Below are 16,883 nucleotides of genomic sequence, written 5' to 3' on the forward strand. Positions count from 1 at the left end.
AAGTATCCCGTGACTACCAGAGACCAGAGACATCCTCCAAAGGACAGAGGACTCGGGTCGTCGATACGGCCTTCCATCTACCACCAACCTACTGAAGCGCAGCTCAGAGTAAATATGTATTGCATTTTCCTTGTCAAATGGGCGGTATTTAGAATGCATAAGAAACTATATTTACGAGAGCACAGCTTTTGCCCTGTTCCGAATCTCCCGCTCTTTCACTAAAATCCCGGCCCTTCCCTTTGTGTAACAAGCTGTCATATCTATTCCGCCCGCTAGGGACGTTTTCGGTATGACGTAATTTGTGATCAAGTTATGATTTAATTGTATATGTGTGATTCTGTGTGATTAGTTAGGTATTTAGTAAATAAATAATTAAACCCAATTTTGTATTGCTGATTCAACTTGTTAGCCAGGATTCTTGCAGACAATCAAGGACTTACAACTTTCAGATGAGACTGAATAAAATGACGATTAATGTGACTGTTATTTAGTAAAATATTACAAAATCTTTAAGAGTTTATTCGAAAGATAACAGCTCTATAAATATTCTTTCGTGGTGTCCCTCTCTAGTTAATTAATATTTACATGATTAGTTCAATCAGGTAATATTGATACCGGAGAAATTATTTTATAGAATAGCATGTCATAGCAATCAATCTGGCATAGTCAAAGACACGACACCATCTAATCCAGGGTTTTGTCACTGTCGTCCATCTTGTTACACCGCCGTGTTCCCTGCCAGTTACTATCTAACCCAGGGTTTTGTCACTGTCGTCCATCTTGTTACACCGCCGTGTTCCCTGCCAGTTACTATCTAACCCAGGGTTTTGTCATAGTCATCCATCCGGGACTGACAGAAAGGTACATAGATCTAAAGACTGTAGAACCCTAATTGAGACTAATACCCATCGAGCACATCTCGGACAGTTATTGCAAAACTAAGCAAAAATTCCATAATGATGGATAAGAAATCCACTGCAATATCGGTAATCTAAATAGGAAATTATTCATTCAAGAGTGGTTGGCTCATGGCTTTGAGGAATTATGTAAATAACCCCAAGAACAGTGATAGCAGAAGCTCAGTAGCACTCTGGCCAACTCATCCTCTCATTCCCCAGGTTTATTACAGACTTTCTCTGCAGTGTGTCTGTGGGACCTGTTCTGCTCCCTCCTGCACATCTCTACACAGCACATCTCTACACAGCACATCTCTACACAGCACATCTCTACACAGTACATCTCTACACAGCACATCTCTACACAGCACATCTCTACACAGCACATCTCTACACAGCACATCTCTACACAGTACATCTCTACACAGCACATCTCTACACAGTACATCTCTACACAGCACATCTCTACAAGCCTCTGGCACCGGTGACCAAACAAATAACGCATAATACCAGAGTGGAATCTGGAGATTTTCGGTTGCTCAGGGCAACCCGGGTCCACGCAAATGAGTCCCATGACAATAGCTCTGGGAACAATCTAATCAGCTAATTATGGAAAAGCTTATCTTCAGTGGCGGGCAGAGGAGAGGAGGCCTAGAGAAGACTTGAAGTGGGTAATTACAGCAGTAGGGACAGAGCAGGTCAGTGGATGGGCTGGTCGCATGGTGATGGAGGGTTACAGGGATGAGACTTGTTAACAACACACTGTATGCCTGTTTATAGGAGGGACTAAGGGTGGGTGGGTTTGGAGAGCAAAGCAGATCAACAGTGGTGTTTTTTCCTAGGATAAGAGAAACCTTGCTGCTCTTTCCTCATTAGTCTCTCTCTACCTCCCTCTCCTCCACTTCACCCACTCCATCTCTATCACCAATGTTGAGCCCTAATTGGATTCAAAGGCAAATTCAAGGGCGGAGAGGAGTGTGTGTGGGGGGTTGCATACTGTATGCACTCCAAAAGCATAAATGAATGTATTTTAAACGAGCCACGCCAACCATATTATGATGCTATGCTCTCTGGGTGGTTATTGTTCCGCAAGCCAACATATCCTGACGTCGCTTCGGTTTAGCCAAGCCGTAAATTGAGGGGTTCTCTCATTCTTAAGCGCATCTTGGGGGGCATGTAAATATTCATTACCTTAGCATCCTCTCCTTGTCTCCTTCCCATCATCCCTAACCATAGATCTAGGATCAGATGAAACTTCCCCAATTCCCACATTTTAAGCATTAGAACGATGAAATACATATCTGATCCCCTATCAGCGGTTAGGGACAACATCTTCCCGTTTCGTAACAGCACCTACCAGCAGCTCCAGGAGGACCTCTTTCTCAATGGTGGTGTCCTGTCCCTCTGCCAGCTCTGGTAACAGACATAGGTACGAGGCCACCCGGTGGAGAGTGTTGGGACTGTAGGGAGAAAAAACTACTTCAGCATATTTTACATTATGAACTATGAACTTCCAATTCATATGTATTTTCTTTGAGCATCATGGTTATATTTTTGCAACGCTCTTCTATTGAAATAAATATATGAAATGAAGACCCAAGGGTAGAAATGCACATTCCAGAGAATATATTACCGTGCAGTGCAGATGATTTGAGGAAAATGATCCTCTTTCAAAGTCACTACCTTTCATCTGACAATATGAAAAGTGTCCCATTCACCTAAGACACAGATACTTTCTTAAGTCCTGTGCTTGTAAGCATTGCGATGTACTGTACGCTAGTCCTCGTGTTTTCCTACTCTGCCCTGCTAACTAAGGCCACTGCAGTCCTGCACTGTCAGCATGGTGTGTACAGGGGCTGGGGCCGCATCAATGCGACGGGATTATGAAAATCCAACCGCATCTCCATTTCTCAGAGCTGAATCAGAGGGTTGAGAGGCTGCTGTCTGAATAGAAGGCTGTTTTAATCAGACAGATGTGACATGTGCCACCATGACACAGACAGGGGTTGGTATAGAGAGACACTGTCTGTGACAGAGTCCTATTCAGACAGACCGGGACACGTGTCATTGTAAGCAGCAGTGTGGCCAGACTCGTGATGCCATGTGTAGTTTGACCACATGGGTCTGGGGTTTTGCTGACCAGGCAGTTGGTCTGTCTAGGGACTGGCATGGGTCACGTTGCTGGACTGTACTCCATGACAAAGCTAAAATAGCTGCTTCCATTGAGTTGTTAGGGAGATGAGGCTAGACGGCAGGATAGATCTGAGAGCTGTTACTTTTTGTTAGGGCCATGAGCCCACTAGCCTGCCTAATTGTAATTTTATCTCCATCAAATCTCTAGCCAGACAACACGCAATGAGGAGTTCTTAAAACAGAAAGAGAAAAATACTGTGTGTGTTAGGAAAATGTGGCGGCGGACATTTGACCGGCAGCATTTAAATTTACTGGACATTTTATACATTTACTGGACCCATATGCATTGGATACGTAACCTGATCTGGGTGTCCACCCACCGAGCTCAGAATGACAGAAATCACATTTAGATTATGCTAATTCATATTAAAAGAACATGCCATTTGAGGATACAAGGATATGCGGTCCTTCTTACCGAATTCTGATGCCCACTTTGAATACGTTAGAATAACTGTCCACATGTACTTTTCCTCAGCCAACATGACTAGTAATGAACAGCAAAATCACTAGCCTGTCAATCTACTATCCCCCATAGTAGAAAAGTTTAACTACTTTATTGGTTAGCTTGTCGAGAAATAAATAGCCTATTTAAACTGACACTGGGACAGTTGTGGGACGATAGATCACAAATTCATAAAACCAGTAGGCCTAGGCTACATAAAAAAATTAATCTATGAGTCTGATGCAACAGATCAGAACGCATCGCTGAAAATGTTGATGAACTATTATTTCTTCACATTACACAGTGCATTCGGAAAGTACTCAGTACTCCTTTTCACATTATTCTACGTTACAGCCTTATTCTATAATGGAGTAAATTAAACTATTTCCTCATCAATTTACACACAATACTCCATAATGACAAAGCAAAAACAAGTTAAGAATTGTTTGCAAATTTATTACAAGTAAAAAACAGAAATACAATAAGTATTCAGATCTTTTGCTAAGGTGCATCCTGTTTCCAATGATCATCCTTGAAATGTTTTTACAACTTGGAGTCTGTGGTAAATTCGATTGATCAAACATGATTTGGAAAGGCACATACCTGTCTATATAAGGTCCCACCGTTAACAGTGGATGTCAGAGCAAAAACCAAGCCATGAAGTCGAAGAAATTGTCCATAGAGCTTAGAGACACTATTGTGTCGAGGCACAGATCTGGGGAAGGGTACAAAAAATATCTGCAGCACTGAAGGTCCCTAAGAACACAGTGCCCTCAATCATTCTTAAATGGAAGAAGTTTGGAACCACCAAGACTCTTCCTAAAGCTCGCCGCTCGGCCAAACTGAGCAATCGGGGGAGAAGGGAGGTGACCAAGAATCCGATGGTCACTCTGACAGAGCTCCAGAGTGCTTCTGTGGAGATGGGAGAACCTTCCAGAAGGACAACCATCGCTGTAGCACTCCACCAATCAGGCCTTTATGATAAAGTGGCCAAATGAAGCCAGTCCTCAGTAAAAGGCACATGACAGCCCGCTTGGAGTTTGCCAAAAGGCTACCCAAAGGACTCTCTTCAGGACTCTCTTCAGGAATCTCTTCCCAAAGGACTCTCTTCCCAAAGGACTCTCTTCCCAAAGGACTCTCTTCCCAAAGGACTCTCTTCCCAAAGGACTCTCTTCAGACCAGAGAAACAAGATTATCTGGTCTGAAGAAACCAAGATTGAACTCTTTGGCCTAAATGCCAAGCGTCACATCTGGAGGAAACCTGGCACCATCCCTATGGTGAAGCATGGTGGAGCGGCAGGTAGCCTAGTGGTTAGAGCGTTGGACTAGTAACCGAAAGGTTGCAAGATCGACTCCCCAAGCTGACAAGGTACAAATCTGTTGTTCTGCCCCTGAACAAGGCAGTTAACCCACTGTTCCTAGGCCGTCATTGAAAATAAGAATTTGTTCTTAACTTCTCTAGGGTAGGGGGCAGCATTTGGAATTTTGGATGAAAAGCATGCCCAAATTAAACTGCCTGCGTCTCGGGCCCAGAAGATATGATATGCATATAACTGGTAGATTTGGATAGAAAACACTCTAGTTTCCAAAACTGTTAAAATAGTGTCTGTGAGTATAACAGAATTGATTTGGCAGGCGAAAACCTGAGAAAAATCCATTCGGGAAGTAGTTTTTTTTTTGGTTTTGTAGTTTTCTATTCAATGCCATTACAGTATCCATTGACTTAGGACTCAAATTGCAGTTTCTATGCCTTCCACCAGATGTTAACAATCTTTAGAAATTGTTTCAGGCTTGTATTCTGAAAAATGAGGAAGTAAAGCAGTCTGAATGAGTGGACCCTAAAGTGTCACAGAGCTTTTTCATTTTTATTTCACCTTTATTTAACCAGGTAGGCAAATTGAGAACACGTTCTCATTTACAATTGCGACCTGGCCAAGATAAAGCAAAGCAGTTCGACACATACAAGAAAACACTAGTTTACACATGCGAGGTAAGAACAAACATACAGTCAATAATAAGTGAAAAATAAGTCTTAATATCCAATGTGAGCAAGTGAGGTGAGATAAGGGAGGTGAAGGCAAACAAATATATATATAAATAAAAATATAAAAAAGGCCATGGTGGCGAAGGAAATACAATATACCAAGTAAAAAAAAATAAAAAACACAGGAATGGTTGGTTTGCAGTGGAAGAAGTGTAAAGTAGAGAATAGAAATAATGGGGTGCAAAGGAGCAAAATAAATAAATAAATATCCAGTAGGTAAAGAGGTAGTTGTTTGGCTAAATTATAGATGGGCTATGTACAGGTGCAGTAATCTATGAGCTGCTCTGACAGCTGGTGCTTAAAGCTAGTGAGGGAGATAAGTGTTTCCAGTTTCAGAGATTTTGTAGTTCGTTCCAGTCATTGGCAGCAGAGAACTGGAGGAGAGGCGGCCAAAGGAAGAATTGGTTTTGGGGTGACCAAGAGAGATATACCTGCTGAGCGCGTGCTACAGGTGGTGCTGCTATGGTGACCAGCGAGCTGAGATAAGGGGGGACTTTACCTAGCAGGGTCTTGTAGATGACCTGGAGCCAGTGGGTTTGGCGACGAGTATGAAGCGAGGGCCAGCCAACGAGAGTGTACAGGTCGCAGTGGTGGGTAGTATATGGGCTTTGGTGACAAAACGGATGGCACTGTGATAAGCTGCATCCAATTTATTGAGTAGGGTTTTGGAGGCTATTTTGTAAATGACATCACCGAAGTCGAGGATTGGTAGGATGGTCAGTTTTACAAGGGTATGTTTGGCAGCATGAGTGAAGGATGCTTTGTTGCGGAATAGGAAGCCAATTCTAGATTTAACTTTGGTTGGAGATGTTTGATGTGAGTCTGGAAGGAGAGTTTACAGTCTAACCAGACACCTAGGTATTTGTAGTTGTCCACATATTCTAAGTCAGAGCCGTCCAGAGTAGTGATGTTGGACAGGCGGGCAGGTGCAGGCAGCGATCGGTTGAAGAGCATGCATTTAGTTTTACTTGTATTTAAGAGCAATTGGAGGCACGGAAGGAGAGTTGTATGGCATTGAAGCTCGCCTGGAGGGTTGTTAACACAGTGTCAAAAGAAGGGCCAGAAGTATACAGAATAGTGTCGTCTGCGTAGAGGTGGATCAGAGAATCACCAGCAGCAAGAGCGACATCATTGATGTATACAGAGAAGAGAGTCGGTCCAAGAATTGAACCCTGTGGCACCCCCATAGAGACTGCCAGAGGCCCGGACAACAGACCCTCCGATTTGACACACTGAACTCGATCAGAGAAGTAGTTGGTGAACCAGGCGAGGCAATCATTAGAGAAACCAAGGCTGTCGAGTCTGCCGATGAGGATGTGGTGATTGACAGAGTCAAAAGCCTTGGCCAGGTCAATGAATACGCGCTGCACAGTATTGTTTCCTATCGATGGCGGTTAAGATATCGTTTATGACCTTGAGCGTGGCTGAGGTGCACCCATGACCAGCTCTGAAACCAGATTGCATAGCGGAGAAGGTATGGTGGGATTCGAAATGGTCGGTAATCTGTTTGTTGACTTGGCTTTCGAAGACCTTAGAAAGGCAGGGTAGGATAGAATATAGGTCTGTAGCTGTCAGGGTCAAGAGTGTCCCCCCCTTTGAAGAGGGGGATAACCGCAGCTGCTTTCCAATCTTTGGGAATCTCAGACGACACGAGAAGAGAGGTTGAAAAGGCTAGTAATAGGGGGTGGCAACAATTTCAGCAGATATGTTTTAGAAAGAAAGGGTCCAGATTATTCTAGGCCCGGCTGATTTGTAAGGGTCCAGATTTTGCAGCTCTTTCAGAACATCAGCTGACTGTATTTGGGAGAAAGAGAAATGGGGAAGGCTTGGGCGAGTAGCAGAGTGGAGGGCAGTGCTGTTGACCGGGTAGGGGTAGCCAGGTGGAAAGCATGGCCAGCCGTAGAAAAATGCTTATTGAAATCTCAATTATAGTGGATTTGTCGGTGGTGACAGTGTTTCCTATCTCAGTGCAGTTGGAAGCTGGGAGGAGGTGTTCTTATTCTCCATGGACTTTACAGTGTCCCAGAACTTTTTTGAATTTGTGTTGCAGGAAGCAAATTTCTGCTTGAAAAAGCTAGCCTTGGCTTTTCTAACTGCCTGTGTATATTGGTTTCTAGCTTCCCTGAAAAGTTGCATATCACGGGGGCTGTTCGATGCTAATGCAGAACGCCATAGGATGTTTTTCTGTTGGTTAAGGGCAGTCAGGTCAGGAGAGAACCAAGGGCTATATATGTTCCTGGTTCTAAATTCTTTGAATGTGGCATGCTTATTCAAGATGGTGAGGAAGGCATTTAAAAAAAAATATCCAGGCATCCTCTACTGACGGGATGAGATCAATATCCTTCCAGGATACCTCGGCCAGGTCGATTAGAAAGGCCTGCTCGCTGAGTGTTTCAGGGAGCGTTTGACAGTGATGAGTGGAGGTCGTTTGACCGCTGACCCATTACGGATGCAGGCAATGAGGCAGTGATCGCTTGAGATCTTGGTTGAAAACAGCAGAGGTGTATTTGGAGGGCAAGTTGGTTAGGATGATATCTATGCAGGGTACCCGTGTTTCGGAATTGGGGTGGTACCTGGTAGGTTCATTGATAATTTGTGTGAGATTGAGGGCATCAAGCTTAGATTGTAGATGGCTGGGGTGTTAAGCAGTTCAAATTTAGGTGGCGCCTAGCAGCACGAGCTCTGAAGATAGATGGGGGGCAATCAGTTCACATATGGTGTCCAGAGCACAGCTGGGGCAGAGGGTGGTCTATAGCAGGCGGCAACGGGTGAGAGACTTGTTTTTAGAGAGGTGGATTTTTAAAAGTAGAAGTTCAAATTGTTTGGGAACAGACCTGGATAGTAAAACAGAACTCTGCAGGCAATCTTTGCAGTAGATTGCAACACCGCCCCTTTGGCCGTTCTATCTTGTCTGAAAATCTTGTAGTTGGGGTGAAAATGTCAGAATTTTTGGTGGTCTTTCTAAGCCAGAGTCAGACACGGCTAAAACATCCGGTTGGCAGAGTGTGCTAAAAGCAGTGAACAAAACAAACTTAGGGAGGAGGCTTTCTAATGTTAACATGCATGAAACCAAGGCTATTACGGTTACAGAAGTCATCAAAAGAGAGCGCCTGGGGAATAGGAGTGGCAGCTAGGTACTGCAGGGCCTGGATTCACCTCTACATCACCAGAGGAACAGAGGAGGAGTAGGATAAGGGTACGGCTAAAAGCTATGAGAATTGGTCGTCTAGAACGTCTAGAACAGAGAGTAAAAGGACGTTTCTGGGGGCGATAAAATAGCTTCAAGGAATAATGTACAGACAAAGGTATGGTAGGATGTGAATACAGTGGAGGTAAACCTAGGTATTGAGTGATGATGAGAGAGATATTGTCTCTAGAAACATCATTGAAACCAGGTGATGTCACCGCATATGTGGGTAGTGGAAGTGAAAGGTTGGATATGGTATAGTGAGCAGGGCTAGAGGCTCTACAGTGAAATAAGCCAATAAACACTAACCAGAACAGCAATGGACAAGGCATATTTACATTAAGGAGAGGCATGCTTAATCGAGTGATCAATAAGGGTCCAGTGAGTAGAGGTTGGTTGGGGTCACGGCGATCCAGACAGCTGGCCGGGTAGATGGCTATCGGTAGCAAGATAGCATAGGATGGAGGTCTATTTTTAGACACCTCGTGCGTTTCCGTCGGTAGATTAGTGGGGTTCCGTGTGGTAGAGGGGATCAATCCAATTGGCAAAATAGATATAGTGACCCAAGAAAAAAAAAATTGTCCGATATACTTATTCAGATAGCAGCCGATAAGACAGCTAACGATTAGCGGGCCCCAGATGAGCGTTCAGGTAACGTCGCGACGGAGGTGCCAGTTGGATAACTCCCTCGGGCAGATAACGTCCGCAGTCAGTCGTGAAGGCCCGGTGGGGCTCCGTATCTGCAGCAAAAAAAAAAAAAAACGGGTCCGGATAGGTGACTGTAGCCCAGGAATGGCTGATGGAACTCCTCCGCTGGCTAGCTCCGGAATGATTTAAGTTTGCTCCGGGATCGACGTAAGCCAATAGTCACACGGTTTGCAGCTAGCTAGCTGCGAACTCAAGGTGCAAATGTCCAGAGCCTGCGGCTGAAATCCGGGGAAACTGAGAGAAAAAAAAGGCCCGGTATGCTCCGGTCCAAGTCGCGTTGCACAAAAGTGCCGGTAGATTATCGAGCTAAAGGAATAGCTGATGACCACAAAACGTGGGCAGCTGAAACACCAACGCTAGCCAGCAAACCGGCTAACTTCTGGGCAGCTTCAGATTAGCTTCTGGCTAGCTTTCGGCTAGCTTCTGGTTGGCTTTCTGGCTAGCTTCTGATTAGCCCCTGGCTAGCTTCTGATTAGCCCCTGGCCAGCTTCCACTGTGGATTTTCAGATTTGAGGTAAATAATACTTTTTTTTTTGTAATTGGTGAGGCGGGTTGCAGGAAAGCTTTTGCAGGAAAGCTTTTGTAGTTGAGTTCTTGGATAATAAAATATATAAAAGATATGCGAAGAAAGGTGTAAATATATATATATACAGGACACGACAATACGAGGACAGAAATGACGTCTGAACTGCTAAGCCATCTTGGAACGAAAATGTGTCTGAACAAGCGCACGACCGAGAGAGTGCCTTTCTTGTTTACCTTTTATATTGATGACGTTATTGTCCGGTTGAAATATTATCGATTATTTAGGCTAAAAACAACCATACCACCCTGCATACCACTGCTGGCTTGCTTCTGAAGCTAAGCAGGGTTGGTCCTGGTCAGTCCCTGGATGGGAGACCAGGTGCTGCTGGAAGTGGTGTTGGAGGGCCAGTAGGAGGCACTCTTTCCTCTGGTCTAAACAAAGATCCCAATGCCCCAGGGCAGTGATTGGGGACACTGCTCTGTGTAGGGTGCCGTCTTTCGGATGGGACGTTAAACGGGTGTCCTGACTCTCTGAGGTCATTAAAGATCCCATGGCACTCATCGTAAGAGTAGGGGTGTTAACCCCGGTGTCCTGGCTAAATTCCCAATCTGGCCCTCAACCATCACGGTCACCTAATAATCCCCAGTTTACAATTGGCTCATTCATCCCCCTCCTCTCCCCTGTAACTATTCCCCAGGTCGTTGCTGCAAATGAGAACGTGTTCTCAGTCAACTTACCTGGTAAAATAACGGTAAAATAAAAAAATAAAAAAAAAAAACCTGAGGATTGAATATAAACATCGTTTGACTTGTTTCTATGAACTTTACGGATACAATTTGGATTTTTTGTTTGCCTGTTTTGACTGCGTTTGAGCCTGTGGATTACTGAAGAAATCGCACGAACAAAACGGTTTTTGGATATAAATAGACTTTATCGAACAAAAGGAACATTTATTGAGTAAATGAATGTCTGCTGAGTGCAACCATATGAAGATCATCAAAGGTAAGGGATTAATTTTATCTCTATTTCTGACTTGTGTAACTCTTCTACTTGGCTGATTACTGTTTGTAATGATTTGTCTGCTGGGCTATGTTCTCAAATAATCGTAAGGTATGCTTTCGCCGTAAAGCATTTTTAAAATCTGACACCGTGGTTGGATTCATAAGAAGTTAATCTTTAAACCTATGTAAAATATGTTTTGTTTTCTGAATTTTTATAATGAGTATTTCTGTATTTGAATTTGGCACCCAGCAGTTTCACTGGCTGTTGAAGATGTGGGACGCTAACGTCTCATGTACCCAAGAGAGGTTAACTGACTTGCCTAGTTAAATAAAGGTCAAATAAAAAATTGAATAAAAAATGGTGGTGGCAGCATCATGCTGTGTGGATGTTTTTCAGCGGCAGGGACACTAGTCAGGATCGAGGGAAAGATGAATGAAGAAAAGTACAGAGAGATTCTTGATGAAAACCTGCTCCAGAGCACTCAGGACCTCAGACTGAGGTGAGGGTTCACCCTTCAACAGGACAATGACCATAAGCACACAGCCAAGACAACGCAGGAGTGGCTTCGGGACAAGTCTCTGAATGTCCTTGAGTGGCCCAGCCAGAGCCCGGAACTTGAACCCCATCAAACATCTCTGGAGAGACCTGAAAATAGCTGTGCAGCTACGCTCCCCATCCAACCTGACAGAGCCTGAGAGTATTTGCAGAGAAAAATCGGAGAAACTCCTCAAACAAAGGTGTGCCAAGCTCGTAGCGTCATACCCAAGAAGACTCGAGGCTGTAATCGCTGCCAAAGGTACTTCAACAAAGTACTGGGTAAAGGGTTTGAATACTTATGTAATTGTGATATCAGTTTTTTATTTGCGAACATTTCTAAAAACCTGTTTTTGCTTTGTCATTATGGGGTATTGTGTATAGATCGATGAAGGAAAAAAAACAATATAATTAATTTTAGAACAATGCTGTAATGTCACAAAATGTAGATGTCACGTAGAGTAGGCCAGAAGGCTAAACTGGAAAACCTAACCTCTATCAAAATAAAAAGATGGCGGAGCCGCAAAAGTTCTTCTGTGCAAGAGGGTTTATTTACAAAGTGATTCTGGAACAAAAACAACAGTACTGCAATCAAACATATACCTTATGGGCCTTATGGGTCCTTATCCAGCATACCCGGAAACTACAGAGATGGAGAGAGAGAGGAACAGAACAAACAAACAAAGCGCTCATCCACAACATCGATAAGTATAATAAATATTGCTTATATTAAATAAATAAAATAAATAAAATAAATAAAATAAATGACATAAGTGTGAAATGTATGTACTAAGACAGAGAAGTTAACTTGTGTGTCGACCCACATTGTTAACTTATCTGATAACGGAGCAGGGAGGAATGATGAATGTGTGCGTGCGTTAAAGTACCAAATACTGCCAGCGGCCAGTGACGGACTTCTACGTCACAGTAGAAAAAGTCAAGAGGTCTGAACACTTTCCGAAGGCACTGTAAGTGCAGCAATGTGCACAAAGCAGTAGGCTAGGCACGAATGTTTGTCCCATAATGCAATTAACGGGAAAACACCATTGTCAAAGCACACCGCACATGCAAGCGGTTTCATTTGACAGACGAAAATATCAGCTAGAAATTTAGGAAGAGGGGAGATCTAATATGCAACAACTAACATGGGTTGCTAATATGACTAGGATTGTGCCTTTGGCTACTGCACTATGAAAGAAAGTTGATATAAAATAATTGCCTCCTAGGCTGTGGTCTGATTTTGGCTAGGCTACTTTGAAGCAAGGTAAGACATGCCTCATAATATGTTGTAAACGTTCAGGTTTCAAACAATCACAAGTATATGTTTTCAAAATGCATACTGCCTCCAGCTCATTGCAAAGTGGTGTGTGAGGTGCTGATGAGGCCTGTCTTCCGGTGCCTATATATTTACTGTTTGAGATGCTGTAGCAGCAGCTCTCACACTGTCTGACAGATTTTCCTCTCAATGGCTCTGTATGCTGTACGCATGTGATAAGATACATAACGAATATACTGTACAATGTATTCCACAAAATTATGCAAATTAACCTATACAGTGATCCCTCGCCACTTCGCGGTTCACTTATCGCGGATTCGCTATTTCGCGGATTTTCATAATGCATTTTTTTTTTTTTTTTGGTGCATTGTGCTCTGCATTCTGATTCGCTAAAAACTCACTCCCGCTTCTTGTATCAAAACATGCTACGAATTGTGCTATCATTTTGTCGTCTCGTGCAGTTATGTGTACGTACATAAAACAGCTTGGCAAATTTACATTAAGTTGGCCAAATTATCTTGTAATTTCGAACATCTCCTAAACCCATAATGTCGACGAAACGGCCTACACGTGAGTCACTGTATTTGTATACATGTAATAGTTGCTAATTGTAAAAAAAAAAAAAGTTTTCTATTTCGCGGATTTCACTTATCGCGGGTCATTTTCGGAACGTAACCCCCGCGATAAACGAGGGATTACTGTAGACCGATAAGCGTTACCAGAAAAATGTATTTCCATCAACTGGTATTTCCATCAATGAATAGGCTAAAAAGCATTATTTCGCAAAGGGATTTTTTCCCAAGGCAATTGGTCAGCGGCAATTTTATTTATCGGCTTTGTTTTTTGTTCTTTTTTCGGCTAAAAGCCGGCTATTACCGGCTAACGGAAACCCTGCTGCCCATGTGTGTTTTGGGGACTTAGCGAATCTATCTGGAATAATGGATGAAGAGCAGTTTAGCTTCTGGGTAGCACAGCTGGAATAGCTGGCATTAAAAAGAGGGTTTTGTGGGTAAAAAGCGCCTTGTTAAAAGTGATGGAAGCCTTTGAAGCCGGGGGGGGGGGCTCGGTAACAATAACAGAGAGGGGATAGAGAGTCTCAGCAGAACCTAGGACCAGGGTCAGAAGGAAAGGAGAAAAGGATAGGAAGCACACACACACTAACAAGGCCCAGCCCCATGAAAGCGATTGCTAATATGATCTGACAAATACAGCTGTTCAAAGAGTTTATTCTCAAGCCCCTGCAAATTGCTGGAATTAATGAGGCGAGTCTCTCTCTCTCTCTTGCTGGTACCACACTACTCTGCACATTCAAGGACTCACATGCTGCCTGCCATTTGCGGTCAGGGGGGCAGCATTTGTCATCATGGTAGCATAAAGGTTAGGATGTGTATGGATGTTTTTTGGGGATCACAATCCCAGATATGACTCCCCTCCCCACCCACACACTACCTGAAATGGCCAAACTGTTTGGTGAGGGATTCTTGTGTGTCCACGGCTCCCACATTGGACAGGGCAAAGTCCTGCAGCTCTGGGAAATGGGCAAAGGCTGCCTTCTGAAAGACAAGACACAGCAAACATTTAGAGATCATGAGGAAACAGCTCCTTACCCACACACCCCAGAGACCGTGTGATGTCAGGCACCTTTTTCATTTCCCTAATGTACTAATCCAACATCTGTGTGGGGCTAGTGAGAGGTAGGGGAAAGAGCGAGAGATGGACAGATGGAGAGAATATTAGGATGAACAGATGAACCAGCCTCCATATTTCCCTTTAAATTAATTTGATCATATCAAGTTGAGAGGTAAAAATGCATGTAAGACTGAAATCTAAAATATTGAGAATTCTCTCTAGGACTGACTTTGACTTGATATTCTTTCTTGTAAATGACATCTGGAAGCTGTCACTAAATTATGAATGTTCCATATTCATACATGTACAACTCACAGCATGGGTTATGTCTACCAGGTGCACACAGTACACTTAGGTAAACTTTCAAATGCAAATTATGCAAATTATGTTCAAAACTAATGCCTATCAACGATTTGAATAATATAGAATAATGTGTGATGTGGACAGGTCAAGTAAACAACCAAACAAAACAGAGTAACTCATCCATCCATCCTGGGTAGTACTGTATACAAGTACCTGCAGTGATGTGATTCTGTCATAGTGGAGCGTGGTCATCTCCTTCTCTGTCAGGGCGTTGCCTGTCTGGTCATTGATCCCAATGCCGGTGTAGAACAGTATGTCCAGTAACTTGCAGAAGAGGTGTCCTTCCTCCTCTCTCTGCATGAGGCTGGACACCAGGTGGGAGTCATCACCACCAAGTGGGAGTCATCCAGCACTGTGTTGAACCAGCGACGTGTTAGGAGCAGGGCCTGGGGACAAACATAGAAGGGAACCACACATTACACATCATGGTAAAACAATGAAACCGCTGCCCTTATACAAGACAATAGGCTCAATAAATATGATCTTAAAATGTTAGTTTTTTAATAAATATTCACGCATCTACCTATAACTAGAAAACGCATAATTTGGGTTCAATCAGATCAATCCATCTACAAACCAGAATTCCCAGCATTGAGGCCCAGAGAATAAATAGGGCCCTATTGATTCAGAGTCTATTTCAGCAGGGTGGTTTGGACTATTTTTTGCATTTCATAGATGAGGGTTGGAGGTCAAATTTCAAAAAGAGGAAAGGAGAAAAACAATGACAACAGCCTACACAGTGACCTCTACTCACAAAAAGAACAGCAAAAATGAATTGAAAAAATGCCATGTCTTCTACTGAGTTCACCTCTCTGCAGATGATACTGCTCCCGCAACAAGACACACGAGCTTTATCTATGGCCACAGCTTTGATCTCCACAGACCTGTCACAGATGGGCTCAACCTAACAGACACACAAAATGTAGGATCTCTTTTTCCATACAGAGATTCACAGGGTCTTATCACATCATCCCAGAGGGAAGCATGAGATTTCAGCCATCCCTTTGTAAAATGATACTGCTGAGGGGGAAAGGACTTCTCCGGAGGCAGCTTGCCTTGCCAGTGCCAGGAAAAGGATAGCATGTCATCGGATAGGGGGAAAATCAATCCATCCGATCCTCCCTCGGGGGAAACAGGAGCACCGTGGCCACGCAGCCCAGAGAGGGAAGGAACCATCTTGACTATGTGACATCCTCTCTGCGTGTCATGATGAAGCCAAACCAGACCACAGAGAAGCACACTACACCATGACGTTACACCTCAAATGTTCTACGCTAGAAATAACCTGTATTTTCTCACCGTCATCAAAAAACAATCATTCAAGGTTGCATACTTCTACACATATCAAGATATAAATAGGTGTACAGGTATAGGTAGGTACAGCAACCTCAAACGTGTCTTTTCATGCTCAGTGAATGCAGATATTCAGTTGATTCTATATAAATGGCTGCCTAGTACACTTCATACATATGCTACACAACACCAGCATAGTTTCCCTTGTAAATAGTGTGTTTCTTACCTCCAGGTGAATCATGAGCTCGATGAACCTCACGCAGGAGTGGACCTTCCCCTTGGGTACAGGGCTTGAGAGAGACAACACAGGGAGACATTCAGTTCAGGTAATAACATACACAACACGCATGACCACCATCACACACTCAAACACAGAGGTTGATGTGGGAGATGAAGGAGGGTTTTCAGCAAACAACTGTGGACGACACCATGGCCTCTGTGTGAGAGAGAGCGAGAGCGAGAGCGAGAGAGAGAGAGAGAGAGAGAGAGAGAGAGAGAGAGAGAGAGAGAGAGAGAGAGAGCTGGGGCCAGGAAGTGGCCCAGCCATGCACAAAGACCCCGGTATGTTTGTCTCTCCTCTGGGGCACTGCAATGTATGCTGGGAGATCAACCCTCATTAGGGGAGGTAGGTGTGTGTGTGTGCAGTAGCACATGTCCATTGTGCTACATACCACCGTGTATGTGTGTGTGCATCCCTGTGCTGTTCACCAATGCTCTGACAGGGAGGATTAGAGTCTGGGTCTCAGCAGGACTACCACCACCCAGCTACATGTTGGGAGAGATGCTATTC

General features: G+C 43.8%; 1 protein-coding gene across 1 annotated transcript; it reads right to left on the minus strand.

Moving 5' to 3' along the window:
- Nucleotides 1–1,232: 1,232 nt before the first annotated feature.
- On the minus strand, nt 1,233–16,608 carry LOC111963406 (RNA helicase aquarius-like). The gene is made up of 5 exons (XM_023986824.2): nt 16,320–16,608; nt 14,954–15,186; nt 14,258–14,361; nt 12,136–12,175; nt 1,233–2,356 (listed from the first exon to the last, which is right to left on the minus strand). The coding sequence occupies exons 2-5, from the start codon at nt 15,098–15,100 to the stop codon at nt 2,279–2,281; spliced, it is 369 nt and encodes a 122-aa protein (XP_023842592.1). The 5' UTR covers nt 15,101–15,186; nt 16,320–16,608; the 3' UTR covers nt 1,233–2,278.
- Between the last annotated feature and the right edge of the window lie 275 nt (nt 16,609–16,883).

Source organism: Salvelinus sp. IW2-2015, linkage group LG4q.2 (genome assembly GCF_002910315.2).
Source record: "Salvelinus sp. IW2-2015 linkage group LG4q.2, ASM291031v2, whole genome shotgun sequence".
Lineage (NCBI taxonomy): Eukaryota > Metazoa > Chordata > Actinopteri > Salmoniformes > Salmonidae > Salvelinus > Salvelinus sp. IW2-2015.

Excerpts from the sequence above, each read along its gene's own strand:
- LOC111963406 (XM_023986824.2), bottom strand. The coding sequence starts at position 15,100 with ATGCAGAGAGAGGAGGAAGGACACCTCTTCTGCAAGTTACTGGACATA. Across the intron at positions 14,362-14,953 it reads ACAGAATCACATCACTGCAG|AAGGCAGCCTTTGCCCATTT; the intron begins GTACTTGTATAC and ends CTTGTCTTTCAG. Across the intron at positions 2,357-12,135 it reads GGACCCATAAGGCCCATAAG|TCCCAACACTCTCCACCGGG; the intron begins GTATATGTTTGA and ends TTCTCCCTACAG.